Here is a 17464-nt window from a genome sequence, read left to right on the forward strand (position 1 = left end):
TTAGTAAATATTTAACATACATAGAAAATTCTAATAGTTAGAAAAATGTGGGGGCTAGGAACTGAAACTTCATATCCTCCCCCACATATTTGTGAAGGGCAAAATTTCTCCAAGCACTCTGACACAACAGTGATGGTACGATGTAAATCCAAGAACTGAGCTATGATGTTATAAATTTCTACATGAGATAAAGTAGTGTGTGTTGTGTTGTTAACAATATATATTCTTGCATCGTTAATATGCATGGGAATTCCTCTCATTCAAGTCTCATATTGTAAATCCTACAATTTCTTGTTAAATTAGTATGCAGTGGCTTGCTTTTATTTATTTATTTATTTGTGTCCTTTGTAGCTCTGATGGAGAAAATGGTGCAGATGAAAGGAAGAAGGCTGGAAAATCATCCAACATAATGCTGCACGTCCCAGCCAGTGAGGCAGAATACTTTGATGACCGGAAAAAAATTGGTGTTGCTAGGTAAAGTCAGAAAACTGACAAATTTAGCAACAATAAAAATTGGAAAGACCCCTCCCAAGAAATAAGTGAGAAAGAGAATTATATATTAAGGTCCTGATTGTATCCTGTCCTCCCTCTGTCTCTGCTTTCTTGTAGAGACAAGATTCAATGACAAATCCCAATAGGTGTGAATATCTTCTTATGTTTTGTCTTTTAGAAGCCCAAAAAATGTGGCGTTGGGAGAATATTAAACACATGCTATGCTAATCCTAAAATCCCAGTCAGAGACCTAGGTGACTGGATCACAAATCTGGAATACAAGTCTAATAGCAGATCTGTTAGATGATCAATCGAACAACCACCCTAGAATCTCAGGGTTGCTCATAAAGCAGCACACACACGTTTGCCTTCATTTACATTTCCTCAAGAATTTTTACCAATGAAGCAATAATGCTTGTTGTAGACTGCACATTCCTCTGTCATAATGAATGTTTTCCTGATAGCCTTTGTGGAGTGCATTTATTGTGAAATCAAAGTGTCCCACTTGGGTGGAGGAATCTAGTCTCCTGCTACCACAGGTAACAATGTTACCTGCCACTTTTCTGCTTTCTTCTACTTTTTTTCAAGCAAAACATCATTTGCAGCCAGTTTATACCCTGTTATTCTTGCTGCAGCATTGTTCTTTTTATATTAAATAGTGGGGTGTTTTTCCTTTTCCCTATTTTTACCCCCAACATGTATTTTGAGAGAGAAATCTCATCTTGCTGCCTTTATTTTGCTAGTATAAATAAAGCAAGCACTCCTCTCATCTTGTATGACAGGTTTTCCATTCTCTTGATCATTCTGATAGATCTTTTCTGCACCTGTTCTGGTTTGAATTTCTTTCTTAAGCATGGGTGACCAGAACTATACATGGTAGCCCACATGGAGTCTTGCCAATGTTCTGTACAGTGTAATTGGCCCTTCCCTACCTCTGCTAAAATGTCTCAGCAGATATAGTGAAGACCCATATTTGCTTTTTTTTTTAGCCTCCTCAAATAGGTGCATTAATCAGAGGATGAATATATCGACACATTTCTTCCATCGGTTACTTCCAAACGAGGTCTCAGTTCACAGCAGAGATTCTCATTTAATCTCCAAATGCATGACTCTGCACTTTATACTATGAAATTCTCCTATGCTTCCTGAGCCTAGCAGTAAATATTTCAAGTGATATCTGAAAGAAACACAGTAAACCTTTCCTTGAGCTAACCAGAGGGCTTGCCTCCTGGGTTTTATACAAAATATATGAGACTCGCAGTAGCTTATAGACTTCAAGCAACAAATATTCCTTCCAACTTTTAAAAGATGTTCTTTCATTGCTCTCTGAGACTAGGTACATTTTAAAATCTGAAGTTTGATGCCCCTTATCCAGTTTTATTGAGGGTTACAAATGGAACAATGAGTTATTGGAAGATGAATGTGCGTCGAAGACTGAAAGTATGCATACTGTTGGTAACAAGACTAATTAAATTAAATGAAAGCTGCATACACGCATTCAAATGAACTGGGAAAATTATCCTGGGTTTCTTTTCCTGGTAGAAAAGCTTATCCAGAGATGCCTGAACAGACATTTGAATGCTGAAGAGCAGTTTGCAGTGCTGAGGCTGCACAGCCAGGGGACCCCTAAGTACATATCTCTGTGCTCTACAGACTCCCTCAGTCTCCCTAGATGGCAACAATACACAGGGCAGCCTTGACTGGCTGACCCAGACTGCTCAGAGTCAGCTTGTATGTCTCTCTGTAGTGCAATGTAGGATCGTGAAGGGGCCATGTTCTGCTCCCTGCTCAACTGGAACAGCAGAGTTCAGTCTGAGTGGTATACACTGCCCTGGGGATGAGGGTGGGAAAAGATAGCAAAGCACCTTGGGATACTGAGAACTGTGCTGCAGCTGCTCTCCTGGAAGTCGTTTAACCCTGACTCATTCCTGGGTTATTTTTATCCTGAGCAGCCTTCTTTATGCTCTGGGATGAAGATTCTGAACATGTGTACAATTGTGGTTTCTACTGGGAGAGCAGCAATCTGAATATCTGTAAATGGCATAAGAATGATATTAGGGATGTTTTCTTCCATTTAGGACAAAGATCAGTGTGGAGAGTCCCTTCTTGGCAGCAGACATCAAGAGAGATTCCAAGGCTGAAAGGAAAAAACATCAGGTAATGCAGAGATTGTGTGCTCATGTGCGCCTTTTTCAAAGTGTATAAATATTATGCTATTGTGACTCAGTAACAGCATTGTTCATTGTAGTATACTGATAAGGTTTGTATATGAAGCCTGGTCTCTTGATCAGTGGCTGAAATGCCAAAAATAGAGCCTCACAACAAAACAAGTGAGCAGGGGTGGAATTATCATTTAATGAATGAAGGAATAACTAACTGTATTATGTGGTGTGTGTTTTTGTGTTAACTTCAGATTAAGTCAAATGCTCACTTTCACAAGCTTTTTCTGGAGGTCGCAACTGATGAGCAACTGAAACAAAGTAAGTATTAAATCATCACTTTGTTTGCCGCTTATTTAATCCAGTGGACAATTGTATTCAATAACAGGACAATTCAAGCTGTATATTATTTAAGATGTACTTACTAAAAAAATACCCATTACATATTTAACTTAAGTAATAAAGCCAAAACACAAACTAAGGCCTACTCCTACCTCTGCTGGGTACTCTTACAGAAATTTTACAGAATGAAACTTAGTTCCCTGCATATATAATTTTTTAGGAGATGTTATGAATCATGGTCTGTCTTGAGACTGCTTTGCTTTTACAGCTCGAAGTAGCCAAGACTTGTCTTTTAACAACTAGTACCTACAGAGTGCATGTAGGTTAGATGTAAGAGAACTGGCTGGCTCACTTTGAAGACTTCCATGTTCACAAGTGTATACCAAGAAATAATTTCCACTCGCTTCGCATGTGTCCAGGCTCACAAATTAGCCACACAGATGGCTCCAGAGTGGCCCTGAATGTGTGCATTTGAAACACCAAATCTGAATGCAGGGTTAACTAGAAACTAAATCGGGGTGGCGTGTATGCTGCAAGTGGCATGGGCATCTGTGTGTGATGTGCAGCAGGCCAAGGAATACACAGGCAGCAGAGTTGCAGATAGAGCAGAAAACAGAGCAGCAAATCAGGCAGGGAACACAGGGCAGGAAATGAAGTAGAGCAGCCAGTTGGGCAGGGGAAGAGGGTTACACCCACACTTGGAGGGTGTAGGACTAATTTGTGGTACGCCTGCTAAACTTGCTGGCCCTCACTAAACTAGACAAATGGGCAAGATTGACCACAAAGTAATGTTAAAATATAGTGTCCAAAAATGTACTGTCCAAATAAGAGTCTCAATCTGGTCTTAGGCAAGTCTGGAGGAATATTTTTATTTAGGATTTCAGAGAGAGAGAGCAAGAGATTGGGAGGCAATGGCAGAGCAAGCCAAGAGATGGTGCACCAGCATTGCCAGGGCAGGCCACCTGGTTCCATGTCAGCCTTCAGGATAGGGGTGGGGGCTCTGTGACGGAAGTAATATGAAAAGATTCCATGACTTCAAAAGTTTTAATGGTCTACATCAGTGGTTTTCAAAATAGCTCCTGTTGGGCTGCAACTAGTCTCAGTATTAAATAATGCACTTTACCTCTCTGTGTGTATATTGGTAGGTTTTACCTGTGCTCTGCAAAAAGAAATTCTGTACCAAGGAAAGTTGTACATATCTGAGAACTGGATTTGTTTCCATTCTAAAGTCTTTGGTAAAGACACTAAGGTTAGTAAAAAAAAAAAAAAAAAAAATCTACAGTGCATTTTTTTCCTAGCATCTAGGTATTCACTAGAAATTCCTCCTCTCCTTATTGTGCAGAACTAAAATAAGCCTATCTTTGTGGTCTGTGTTTTTGTTGTGTTTTGTTTTATTGAGTATTAATGTAATAGTAACCTAAAGCTCCAGTCAGAATTGGGGCTCTGTTGTACTATATATATGCAACCAGCACAAAGGAAGATGTGATCCCTGGCCCAAAGAACTGTCAGGGTAAAAAGTCTGCTAAAAAAATAGACAAGAGGCAAGAATTTTTTTAGGACGGTATGTTTTATTGGACCAACTATGCAGTTGGGATAAAGTAAGACAACATTTTGAATGCAGGACATTCTTCATCGGGTCTGTGATCACAGGAATTGCAGTAAAATAGGGAGATGAGGGCAAGGCAGGCACGATCAGCATGACAAGGGCTTCATTCCTTGTTCTGCTTCATGGAGTCTTGTGCTAGAGGGACAAAAGGAGGCAAGACTGAGAAGCACAATGCATAGGGAGAGCATTTGTTTGCAGATGAGTGGGAATACACAATCAATAGCAATTCAGTGACTGAATAAAGACAGTGGTGATTGAACTGAGGGACTGAAGTCAGGGACAGAAGTATTCTCCCAGTGTCCCTTCCTGTTCTTCATGGGATGCTAGGAAGGGGAGAATGCTGGGATCTACATTCTGGATCATTATCTGTGCAACTCTTATTGTACTGCAAGGACTCCAATTAAGGCTTGCACATTCAGAAAATGAGTCAGTTCATGTCCCAAGAGCTTAAAGTTTTCAATGTAATTATCCAGGCTTCTAATCCTTGGGACCCTGTTGAAACTAATGTGGCTGATCTTACTGTTTTTGCTTGGTCTTTTTGTGGGAATACTTTTTGTCCTAAGCTTGTTTGTGCAACTCCTTGAATGAAAACTAAATTCAGATGCACACCTTTTACATAACTTCTAGGATACCAGTGCAATATATCTTGACTTGCGTAACTCCATAGCCACTTAACCAACAGAGGAAGGAGATCCTGTCAAAAATCTGCAGGGAATTCCTCCTAATCTGAAGCAATATTAAGATGATGAAATAGGATTGAAGAGTCTTACATGACTCAAGTAACTAAGTTGTGACTCAGTGTGACTTGATGGATTCTATTCAGTCAGGGTTCATTCGCTGATACAAATGGGTAACGGCAGACGTGGTCCAGATAAGGAAATAAACACGAATGAATTCAGATTCTGCCAACCTCAACCTTGGCTCATACCAAATAGTGCTTTACTTAGTGTGTAGTTTTATTAAAACTAATAAGATTATCTTTTACTTGGACTGGATATCTACACACTCTAAAAGTGGCAAATTTCAACCCAAATTGAGTTTCAGATTTTGAAAAATGAAGTTTAATACGCAAGAAGAAATATAATCCACTTTCCTCAAGCTAAATGGGATGAGTAAACCTGAGAATAGATAATATGGAAAAACTGGGGACTATTTATGTACTTATATTGTTTGTTTGTTTATATTTTATTTATAATGAAATTGCTCCTGGATTTGTTGTGCTTGGATATGAGCACCTATTATTGAAAAGATACTGAAAAAATTGAAGGGTTTCAAAGAAACATAACAACTGTCAACTAAGAGGGACTAAATTATGAGGAAAGAGCCAAAAGTTGTTTTTTGTTGGTTTGTTTGTTTTTGTTTTAACTAAGCAGCAACTAACAGACAAATAGATATGAAATAAACCTACAAACTTCATTGGTGCCAAAAGCAGAGGAAAAGGGAACTCTGGATACAATTTTAGCAGAACTGGGGATACAATTTTGGGAAAAATAAGAGTTGTAAAATAAGCTGAATATCAGGAACAACTTTCTAACAGCTATCCAACCTCTAGGTGGCTAGGGAAAACATACCTCTGCTAGTGGGGCCCTTGGAGCACCAGAAGCCACATAATTCCTCCCTTCACCTCCCCCTTCCTTCTCTCCCTACCATGCCACATCCCCCAACTCACCCTTAGCTTCCCCACTGCACCCCCAGAATGTGGGAACCTGGAAAATACACTATAGGAAATGTCTCCTCTTAAAAAAAAAAAAAAAAAAAAAAGGCACTAGACCTACATGACAGAGATGTAACAGAGCAGTTCTGCCCTGGGCAGGAACAGCACAGCTGGCTGGCTGCTATATTTGCACACAACATCCTCCAAGTGGGTACCCAGGACTGCTATTAGTTTAGCTATTGCTACGTGATCTGATCAGCTTCTTACCTTGAATGTCTCTTAAGTCCTCTAATCAATAGCCACAAGTTCTTCATGCTCTTTGGGCTCATCTATACATGCAGGTAAAAGTACAATAGGATCTGATGCATGATCCACACAGTCACGCTCAGTGCCGTAGCAAGTTGGGGGCGAGTGGGCAATTGCCCTGGGCACCAAAGCGAAGGGACACCAACAGACACTGCCCAGCCGGGGAGGAGCATGGGATGGAGCTGTGAGCAGCTTGTTTTGGTGGGGAGATGCAGGGACAGGGGAAGGGCAGCCCCTGCCACTGTGTGCACACCCAGGCAAGCATGGGGGTGGGGAGGTGTGCCCCCCCGGATCTGTGCATGGGATGAGGGCAGGCTGCTGCTGCAGGCTTTGCTCTGGGCACCAAACTTAGCTGCTACAGCACTGGTTAAGTTTCCTGCGAATGCCACACATGCATGGCAAGAAGCATGATTGTGGGCTCGCAAATTAGCTGATGCTGATGCAGTCTTCCAGTCACAGGGGTGCTCCAGGTGTCCCCACAACTGGGAGATTGCACCATCTATGGTCTCCCAGCATCAGCTCTGAGCTCCCAGGCTCTGGGGTGTGCATGGAGGTCCTCTGGCTGGGTGTTCTGGTCAGCTGAAGGGGCCCCTGGCTACACATTCAATTAATTGTGTGATAGTAAAGAGCTGCAAAGTTATTACACTTATTTTGTGGAATAACTTTGTGGTTTATTCCTTTTATCACTCCATTAATTGTTTGAATGTGTGGCTGGGTTATAATTTAAGATGTGATTAACTGGTTAATCACATCTTAAGTGTAACATGTAGATGGGCCCTGAGTGAGTTCTATTGAAATGCATGCAATCAGGGTTGGATTGTGGTGAATGGAGAAGCCTTATTTGTGTTTATAAGTAGAAGAGATTTTATTACAGTGCTGGATAAACCTCTAAACACTTAGCAGATCAGTTTGAAGCATTGTTCCATGTGTCCCATGTGGAGCCTTGCAATCCTTATTTGTGTTTGCTTCATATCGCAGAATAGTATGGCATGCTACAGTTTCCCACTTCATTCTACTTCTCCACATGACTCTGTTCTGGACCAGTGATTCTCAGCCAGGGTGATGGTACCTAGTACTGTCAAACTAATCAACTTTACCTGCCTCAAAGTTTTCAGTTTTAGCTGTTAACCCTTTCTAATCATTCTAACATGGCCAGAACCTCAGCTCAGCCAAAAAGCCTTGGCTTCTTCAGTTTACAGACAGAGGTACAGCGTACCCATTGCTAAACTGAGCATTTGACAAAATATTATGTCCATCCTAAGCAAAAATATTGGTGAAGTTGGAGGGTTAACCTGGAAGAGAATACGGAGTTAGAATGAAATATTTAGATAAAGGCTTCATACCCCTTGCTAGCTTTTGCTTATTTTGTGTCTTTAATAAGACCCACTATGCAAAGCAGCAGTCTTGAAATATTACCCTGCAGTAGTATCTGCTTTCATTTGTGCTATGAAAGGTCACTTACTGGCCCATCTCTTATAATTCTAACAGGATGGCTATGTACCCTAAACGATCATATCTGCCTGTCTTCCTACTAACTGCCCTGCCCACCCCCAATAACACAGAATAATATAGGTTTTTAAAATGGGGCCCATACAAAACTCCTGGATCAAAATACCCTAAAATTCAACAAGCTGATCACTAATGAAATTACATCTAACAATAAAGTAGGGAGGACAAAAATAAGGTCATACTGACTTGTGATATATTTGACAGGTGCACAATGAAAAGGTGGATGATATCCATGAGGATTATCTTAAAGTATATTAAGCATGGGTATGTTGTATGATCCTTTTAATAATGATCAAAGAACTGAACTGTTTACTCAGCTGTTTCCTGTAAGCTAGTTTCTTTACAAATGGTGGGACACAATAATTTCAGTGTGCTCATTCTTTTGACCTGCATCTCTGTGGTTTTGGAGCATTTCTTTCATAAATAAGGAAGTTTCTGTGTGGAACCTCACTTATGCGGCATTACTTCCTGAATAGCTGTTTTGCAAAAATGGAACTAATTCAGACTATGTCTGAAAACTCTACTTTCCAAAGGAGGGGAAAAAAAAATTTAGCTAATTGATAAACCAGCTAATGAGAAAGCAAAAAAAGATCTAAAAATCAGGGTTTCCCCACATCAACACACATCCTCTGAAATGATCAAAAGAGGGACCTGGAAGATAATGAGAACAGATAACATTTCAGCATTCTTGATTTTTTTTTCATGTTAATAGAGTAGTTTTCATACAACTGACTATTTGTAAACGACCACAAATGCTATTGAAGTATTACATTGCTCAGTGCTCTTAATATAATGATCTCCTTTCAGATTAGTATACCTGTTGTCTCAGTAACGCTGATAAAGAAAACCAAAACTGCCCTTCTGGTGCCAAATGCTTTGATCATAGCTACTGCCACTGAGCGGGTAAGTTTGTGCAGCATAGTTATCTTCCTCCTCAATTTCTTCTGTCAATTAGGGTAAAATCAGGAGGATCAGATGGCCATATATAACATGTGACCAGGTCTCCCCTCAATGTGATCAATCATTTACAGCCACACAAAACCAAACACTGCAGGATTTGGCTTCTGGACCACCTTTATCCCCTGTGTGGGTAGGAGGACAGAACAACTTTCATTGCCATTCTTTCTCTTCTTCCCTGGGATCTCCTTCAGCTTGGAGCTCTGTAGTTAGTAGAAAAGGGAGAAGGGATTAAAGAGGATCAGGATACCAGCACCTTTCTAAGTATTCATTCCCTACTTACTGCTGAAATTTATTTCAGAGCAATCTGGGAGGCAGTTGAAAAGCTGGGGAGGCAAACTGTCACAACCTGGATTGGTAGCCAGGTCTGCAACATCTATGGTTCTCCTTTGTTACCAGTTGGATAGGAGGCCACCATCTATTTCAGTTGAGTTGCGCTTGATAAGCAGCCCACACTAGTATTCACCCTTTTTTTTTTAAATGTTGTTTATAATTTTAAAAAAACCCAAAACTTGAGTATCTTGAACAACATCTGCAATGAAAGGGGGCTGTTTTTTAGATATAACGATGCAGAGGGAAAGTAATTTCATCTCGCTGAAGCATATTCCCTGTCCTCTTTCAAAGTCTCATCTAAGGCTTGGCAAACCACCCTAGTTTTGCCCAGGTATGAGCTTCAGGATTTGGCAGATTGTATGATGTCTTGTCCCTGATCCGTTATACTCTTTTAAAGTGGGTCCTTTACTTCAACGTTTGTGAGCCTTTGTTTACTAACTTATGAGAGTCACCAAACCAACAGATACACCCCACTTAAGCACACAAGTTTCACCTTTCTCTACAAAATGTTTCCTTAAAAAATAAACCAATTTTGTGAATGATTTTGTTTTTCAGTACATATTTGTCTCCTTACTCTCAAGAGACAGGACCGACAAATTATTAAAATCTGTCTGTAGGCATCTAGAGGTTAGTATTAACAGAGCAAAGCTATGTTGTTCAGTTGTGTTCATTACAACTGCTTTGTTAAGGATTTAGTAAGTAGATAACTGGGTCTTGTCTTTTGCTTTTATTTTTTGAAATGGCTGTCAGGGCACAAGTGTTGGCAACAGTCCTAATCCATCTTCTGCTGAAAACAGCTTCAGGGCTGATCGTCCTACTACTCTGCCTTTGGTAAGAAGGCTGATTTTTTTTTCCTGATAAGTTTTCATTCAGTATAAGTCCAAAAGGTACAAATTTTTGTACAATGTCCCAAATGGAAGGAAAACTCCCCACAACAGGTTTTTGTGGGGTTTTCTTAAACCCCAAATAGCAACTAGCAATAGCTTCCTGGGTATGAGCTGGATGTACAGAGCAAGGCATGAATACATGCAGTGTCTGCACCTGTCCTGAGTATACAGTCCATTCATGTTATGCATGGAAATAGAAATATCTAGCAATAAAGAAAGATCCAACACCCAGTCTTTCATAATATTCTGTGCTAACTTGCAGAGGAAGCAACTTGCTGCAGTTGTCAGGGTTGGCAGCCCAACAGGCTTCTCAAAGCTTTGCTTACAGTCCATCCCCTATATATTAGTTCAGCTGACTGGTCAAAACAGAGTTGATATTTACTGCTTGACATATAAACTTCACCCAGAACTGAAGCTTTATAGTCATACTTCATGATATAAAGAGTTGTTGTTTCAGAGTATGTTACACTAGGTACAATTTGGAGTGGGGAGGTGGGAGAAGAGATGGGGAATAATCTGTATAATTTCTTGGGGCTTTCCTGGCTCTCCTGATGACCCTTTTGCCTTCAGGATTTAAATGAAGACTACTCAGATTTGGATGGCATAGTACGTCATCGGAGACGAGAGTTGGAAGAGTCTAGCAGTAGTGGTTCTCAGACCCCTGAATTGGAACACTTCCAAGGTTAGCATAATTGCAAAGCCTGAAGTATGATTGTTATAATATGAAAGTATGAGTGTTTGGGAGGAGGCAGGAAGAAGTCTTGATTATTCTCTCAGGTCTCTCAGTTTTCATTTCAATATAGGTCTCTGACTGCATTTTGGTTCTGGAGGTAAAAAAACATTTCAAACCATGTCCCCACCTTAGTTACTCTAGGTTCAGCCTTAGGTTCCCTGTAAACTCAAGCAGATATGGCTGAGGTTTTCAACCACTCTGGGTGCATCTCCACAAGATGCTTAACTGTGCTGTAGCATAGTTTGCTGTGCAGTAAGCATGCACATCTACATGTGCACATGCTTACTGTGCAGTAAAGAACCCTACACTTAAGTAAATTTGATACTTGCATTTGCTTCCTCTATAGTAGCCTCTGCCTTTTAAGCCTTTAAAAGCCTGCAGGCATTTTGAACCCTGGGGCACACCAGCAGGGAGCCTGAGGCCACTCCAGGCCCCATGTCCCCTTGGGCAGGCCACAGGCCAGCTGGCCCCATCTGCCTGCAATGCAGCACTGCTACCTGGCACTGCAGTGCCATGCGACTGTGAGGCCACATCATCCAGGCCCCCACATCATCCAGTTTCCAGCCAGGCCTACCAGCCCCCAGGCCCTGCTGTAGGCAGCTTCTGGCTGCTGAGGCCAGCTCCACCTGCCCACCCTCAGCAGCCTGTGCTGAGCCTGGAGGTGTTGCGGGGCATTGCCTCAGCCATATGGCTGTCAGTCCCAGGCTGGATCCCTGCACTGGGTGCTGCAGGCAGATGGCAGCACAGGGACAGCTGCGCGGAGGCCCAGAGAACCAGAGCAAGACCCACGTTGGCTTCGTCATTGCTACCACCTATACGCATGCCCATGTCTGCCACCTAGGGCCCCAGCTGATCACAGAAGGAAACTGGCAACCTGATGGCACTGTGGGGCAAGGCAGAGGTGCAGCACCTGTTTGAGCAGGGTGGGTGCTCCAAAGTCCATGTCTGATGGGCTATCAGGCCGGATGCAGGAGTGCAGGCACAACCTGTCGGCATGGCAGTGCCGCATATAGATCAAGACCTTGTGGGCACAGTAGATTGCCATCACCAACCATAGTGATCTGTCAGGGAGTGCCTGCAAGTCCATGCCCTTTATGCAGCAACTAAAAGACATCCCCAGGACCCAGGCCACAACTGTGCTGTCTACAGCAGCACAGGCAGCCTGCCTGAGCCCCTACACTGGCCTAGCACGCACAGTGACACATCACCAGGGGAGGGCCCCCCCAGACATCCAGCAGCCTATCCCACCAAGCTCCCTGGCTGCTATGTCCACCAGCAGCTCGGGGAGCCCGGACCAGCACCTGCTGCGCCAACTCAGCCCCAGGGCCAGCCACAAGACACAGCTGGCCATGACACTGCCAGCCGCCAGCAGCTTCTCCCCAGAGCGGGGCCCCAGCCGGGCACTCACCCGCTGTGCCCTGCCATCCAAAGACACCACCTGGAGCCACACGCCATCCAACTGGAGCCACCAGCCACACCAAGACCAGCTGTAGCCACCAGTCACACTAGCCCCAGCCATGTGGTAAAGCCCACCCTGGAGTGAGGGCCCTCTCCACCCTGGTCCCGAGTTTCCCCCCTCACTCCCTCCCCCCCACTCCGCCACAGCATACATGGAGGCAGGAGATGGTGCAAAAACTTATTTAGCAGCCCATGCCCCTGCAGCTAGGCAGGCATGGACCTCTCACGCTGAGCAATAAACCAACTTTGTGAATGATTTTGTGATGGACCTCTCATGCCAGGCAGTGCATTGATGCTGATAGCAATGTCCTCCTCAGCAGTGAGGGGCAGGGACGTGTAGTGTAGCCACAGGTAGCCCTCCAGGTAGTGGCAGAGGTTGCAGGGAAGTCCGCGCTTGCCCCACTCCCATGCTGTAATAGCTCAGGGTCCTGTGTCAGGTGTGCAGATGTGCCCAGGGCACCATGGCCAGCAGCAGCAGCAAGGCATAGTGGGTCGGGCGCCCCTTGGTCCATGCAAATATCCACATGCACCACTTTGGGCATGCACGGCAGAGGCATGCTCAGGGCACAGCAGCACTACAGGGGAGAGGGCTGGCCCTGGGGTACCTTCCTGGAGAAGACCCCTATGGGGAGGGTGGGGGTGCAGGCAGTTCATAGTCAGGGACCCCTGAGCCAGGTGCCATGGGCTGCACGGCAGTGCAGGAGACGGGCTGGCCTACAGAAGGAGGGGGGCAATGGGATCAGAAGCCATGGCAGCAAATGTTGCCAGGAGCCTGGCCTGTCCCACCCTTAGAAAGGGACAGGGGAGGCAGGCTGCCTGTGGCCAGCACCCAGCAGCCTGCCAGCCCCTAGGGCACCTTCCTGGAGAAGACCCCCTACAGGGGGTGAATGGGGATGGGGGTCTCGGCCAGTGTTGGCCAGTGGCCACCTGGGCCAGGCTTGCCTACCTGACTTACCATGGTCCCTGGGCACCCATGCACACCCAACCCCCAATCTGAGGCCAGGCAGTGCACGGCCCCTGGTACAGAGCATCTTATCTGTGAAATGTAGCAAATGCACAAACACCTTTCTCATGGCTCTACAGGGCCTACAACAACAAGCGGGGGACAGGCCACACTTGGCAGCCAGGATGCAGTTTCAGGGTCACTACAGCCCATAGCTGGGGCCCTTCAAATATGCTGACTTTGTCAGAGGACCCTGGACAGGAACCTCCTCCTGGACCACTTGGTCACAGCATCAGAGGACCACCTGGCAGGCAGAGGATGTGGCCTGCCAGGACAGGTGGCAGGCAGAGGATGTCATCTGTGAGGAAGCATAGGACCAGTGTGAAGAGGCACATGACTGGGTGAACAGGGAGTTCCAGGTGCAGCTCCTGGCAGCCACCCACAGCCCAGCAACAGGCCCCTGCTTGGGCCTGAGAAAAGGTTCTGTGCCACCTCTGGTAGCCAGAAGCCCTTAGCCTGGTCCCTGCCCCAGATCTGGTGCCACCCACCCCCTTCCTGGGCCCAGCCCTGCCGTTGAAGGGGGAGGGGGGCTGTGCTTGATGTGAGGGGAATAAAAACTTCTTCTTGTGTGACGTGTCTGCAGTGAGCATCATGCTGGAGGTAGACCGAGGGTGGGGGGTGGTCCATGGGCAGCGATGCAGGTGGGCTAAAGTAGAGAGTGCTGGAGGAGGTGGTTAACCAGCACCTCCAGCACCCAGTGTCCTGGCCCCCACTGGCAGGTGCACCAGAGGCCCTTGAGGTGGCCGAAGGCACACTCCATCAGGGCATAGGTCCCACCCAGGCACAGGTTGAAGTGGGCCTGGCAGGGGTCCAGGTGGCCAGTGTAGGATCCCATGAGCCAGGGCAAGAGTGGGTAGGTGGGGTTCCCAATGAGGAGGAGCAGGACCACCACAGCGTCCAGATGCAGGTCCAGCACCCCCAGCACAAAGTGCTCACTCTCCACTAGGCATGGCAGGACAGAGTTCCTGAAGACATGGTGCTGGCATGCGTAAAGGCCCTGTGGTGGTCCACAATGGCCTGGAGCACCACAAAGGGAAAGCTCTCCAGCTGTAATAGGGACAGTCTCCATGCGTCAGGCAGGTAACAGGAATGTGGGTCCCATCCAGGGCCATGATGCACTGGAGGAATCTCAGGACACAAAACCCCATCACCACCGCCAGGGAGTCATGCATGTGGAGCACGATGTCCCCCAAGGACATCCTGGAGGGTGCTACACACCTCCAAGATGGCCACCCCAGTGGTGGCCTTGCCCGCACCAAACAGGTGGCCAACGTACTGCCCCCCATGGTATGCAGCCAGCTTGAGCAGGGCTGGGCCCAAGTGAGTGTCTGCAGGGAGGGGCAGCTGCATGCTGGTGTCCTGCCACTCCAGGTGTGGCCAGAGCTGCTCCAGTACACCTGGAAGGTGGTCCAGGTCATACAGAAGGCCTCCAGCCACTGCTTATCACCCCATGTGTGCTAAACAATGTGCCGCCACCAGTCCTGGCTGGCCTGGCAGGCCTAGAGGAGGCAGAGCTGGAGGCCCAGGAGGGTGACAGGAGCTCCAGCCATGGCATCCTAGAGCCCATTATCAGCATCCTTGGTGGGGTGCAGCCAGGCAGACAGGGTCAAGGTGGCAGGCACGTTGTGGCAGCCCTGAGACAGTGGGCAGGTAAATGGTTGCTGCGCGTGGAGTAGTTCGGGGGGGTGAGATAGCCATGGTATAGGTGGCCATCAGCACGGCAGGCCAGCAGGAGGCCAGGGTGCTGAACATCACTGGCAGGGGGAGGGGCAGGGGCAGGGGCTGGGGCAGCCATAGCACAGGGAGGCAAAGGCAGCAAGGAGAGAGCTGTTGCGTGCTATCCCTGTACTGGGCACACTGCTCCTGGCCTGGAAAGTGGTTGGCCAGAGAGCAGAGCTACCTTTTGAAGAGGGCAGCTGCAGCCAGAGCCTGGAGCAGATTGGTGGCAAATCTGCACCCACTCTGCACATGTAGATGCTTGCCTGGCACCATTTACTTTTGAGTAAACTGGTACCACAGCAAATGCATGTGCATACTTTAATAGTGCTAAATCAGAAGTCAGTGATGCTATGTTGCATATAGGTATTGGTGTTCAAAACATGTAAGAAAACAGAGCAGTAGGTCTACATCACCTGCTCCCAAAGTACATGGTTGAGAAAGACTGAAAACCTATTTAAGTCATATATTTGGTTTCCAGCTATTTGATCCTGTTATGCCTTTTTCTCCTAGATTAAAGTCTTCTCTCTATTGTTATTCAGACTTTGATCAAGCTACCTTTTTAAGTATGCTACATTGGTCAAGCCCACTTATTCTCCCCCTTGTAATTCATGTACTCTGCATGTGAAACACTTTTTGCAGTATTTTATAGAACCCTTTCTGATCTTTTAGCAATTACACTTCCTTCTCTCACAGGAAGGTTATAATAAACTCATTAAAGGTAGTGGGACACTTTAATGGAGTAAAGTAATAATACTTTAATGGAGCCTATATAGCCATCCTAAACAGTAGTGGTCTCAACACTACAAAGATAATGCCATTCACCTACTCTTCCCTGTGGTCTTGAGCTATAGACACTCAAATATAGACCTCTACAATCACAGCATCATACTCATCCCTCATGTCTGCTGGGCAAAGTAAACTGTATGCATTTCACTTCGCTCATTAGTAGCTGCATTGATTCAAATGGAACTTCTCATGTAAAAAACAACATGCCCATGTTCAAATCTTTGCAGAGCTGATTTTCCTTTTTGCTTATAAAACATCCAGAATAACTGTGCTGATTCCTTAGTCACTGGAAATCGGTTGAGTTCATGAAGTATTATATACCACATTAATTTTAAATACCATATTTACCTAAATCTTAATTTAATATGTCCCCCCCAATAATTCAATTGTATACATGGAAAAATAAACAAACATGGAAGATTATAACAAACTTTTTTTTCCCCATGTATAGAACCTAATTGCTGGGGGGATCATCTTAAATTCACCTGCTACCCCACTGCCCCTTGTCCCTTCCCCACTGACTTGGGTCCCATTTCTCCCCCATGTGCCCCCTGCTGCTCCCAGCTTGCTACTTACCCTTGTTCCAGCCCCACTGGAGCCTGAGGCATGGAGTATGTTTGCTCCAGGCCCATGACAGCTCCAGCTCCAAGGCCTAGTCTGAGCTGATGTTACTGCTGTGCTGGGGCCAGAGCAAACATACTCTTTGCCCCAGACTGGGGCCAGAGCAAGGGTAAGCAGCAAGGGACTAATAGGGGGCACAAAGACTGTGGGGTTGGGGGAGATGCAAATAGAGGGCAAGGGAGCAGAAGCAGGGGCGATAGGTAGCAATTGTATTTTAAGTATTCATGTAATTTCCTCCTCTGGTTCAGGACTGGTGAACACCAGACTGTTGTTTTTGGTGTTTTTTGTGTGGCTTGCTCCCCTCCTCCCATAAACTATATTAGGTAAAGAAATGCTTCATCCCTCACTTAACAACCTTTACATATTTCCAAAGCCTTTGAATCTTGGAAAGTATTAGGTGCTTCAGGTTTTTCCACTAATTCATGAAAGGAGGCTGGCAAGCCAGCTTTCTCATTGTAAATTATTTTGTGTATTTTCGGTCATTTGAACAATGTGTCCAAAGTTGGCCTCCAGAGAGACTTACACTTGTATAAATCTCTATAATGTTAATAAATCCATTACTAGAGTTTTTTCCAAGCATCTGAAATATGCTGGATGCGTGAATTAAAATTGGAATACACTTGTAAATGCTTGCAATTTATAGAAATAAGGCAAAATTCTGCTTTACTATTCTACCAGGCCTACAGCAATGTATGGATGAATGTGCCAGTTGTCTGGTATTAATAATGTTATAAAAATATGACATTATTATAAGACATAAGATGTTATATTATTCATTGTAAAGCATCATCTGTCTAATTAGAGGAAGTATACATTTTCTTTACTTAGGACCACCTAACAAGAGGTTTTAGTTTTAATTCAGGAGTAGTCTTTCTTAGGAGTTTGAACTCTTTACACTC

The 17464-nt window shown here is 45.0% G+C and overlaps 1 protein-coding gene across 2 annotated transcripts in view; it reads left to right on the forward strand.

Moving 5' to 3' along the window:
• Nucleotides 1-17464, forward strand: part of GRAMD2B (GRAM domain containing 2B) — a 71037-nt gene that overhangs the window by 45982 nt on the left and 7591 nt on the right. For both annotated transcript variants that reach the window (XM_025200402.1, XM_025200401.1), the window contains exons 3-10: nt 352-474; nt 2571-2649; nt 2906-2972; nt 4139-4242; nt 8876-8971; nt 9914-9985; nt 10109-10189; nt 10816-10927. In XM_025200402.1, coding sequence (XP_025056187.1) covers nt 352-474; nt 2571-2649; nt 2906-2972; nt 4139-4242; nt 8876-8971; nt 9914-9985; nt 10109-10189; nt 10816-10927 — 734 coding nt within the window. The remainder of the gene's footprint in view (nt 1-351; nt 475-2570; nt 2650-2905; nt 2973-4138; nt 4243-8875; nt 8972-9913; nt 9986-10108; nt 10190-10815; nt 10928-17464) is intronic.

This window comes from Alligator sinensis, unplaced genomic scaffold (assembly GCF_000455745.1).
Source record: "Alligator sinensis unplaced genomic scaffold, ASM45574v1 scaffold227_1, whole genome shotgun sequence".
NCBI lineage: Eukaryota > Metazoa > Chordata > Crocodylia > Alligatoridae > Alligator > Alligator sinensis.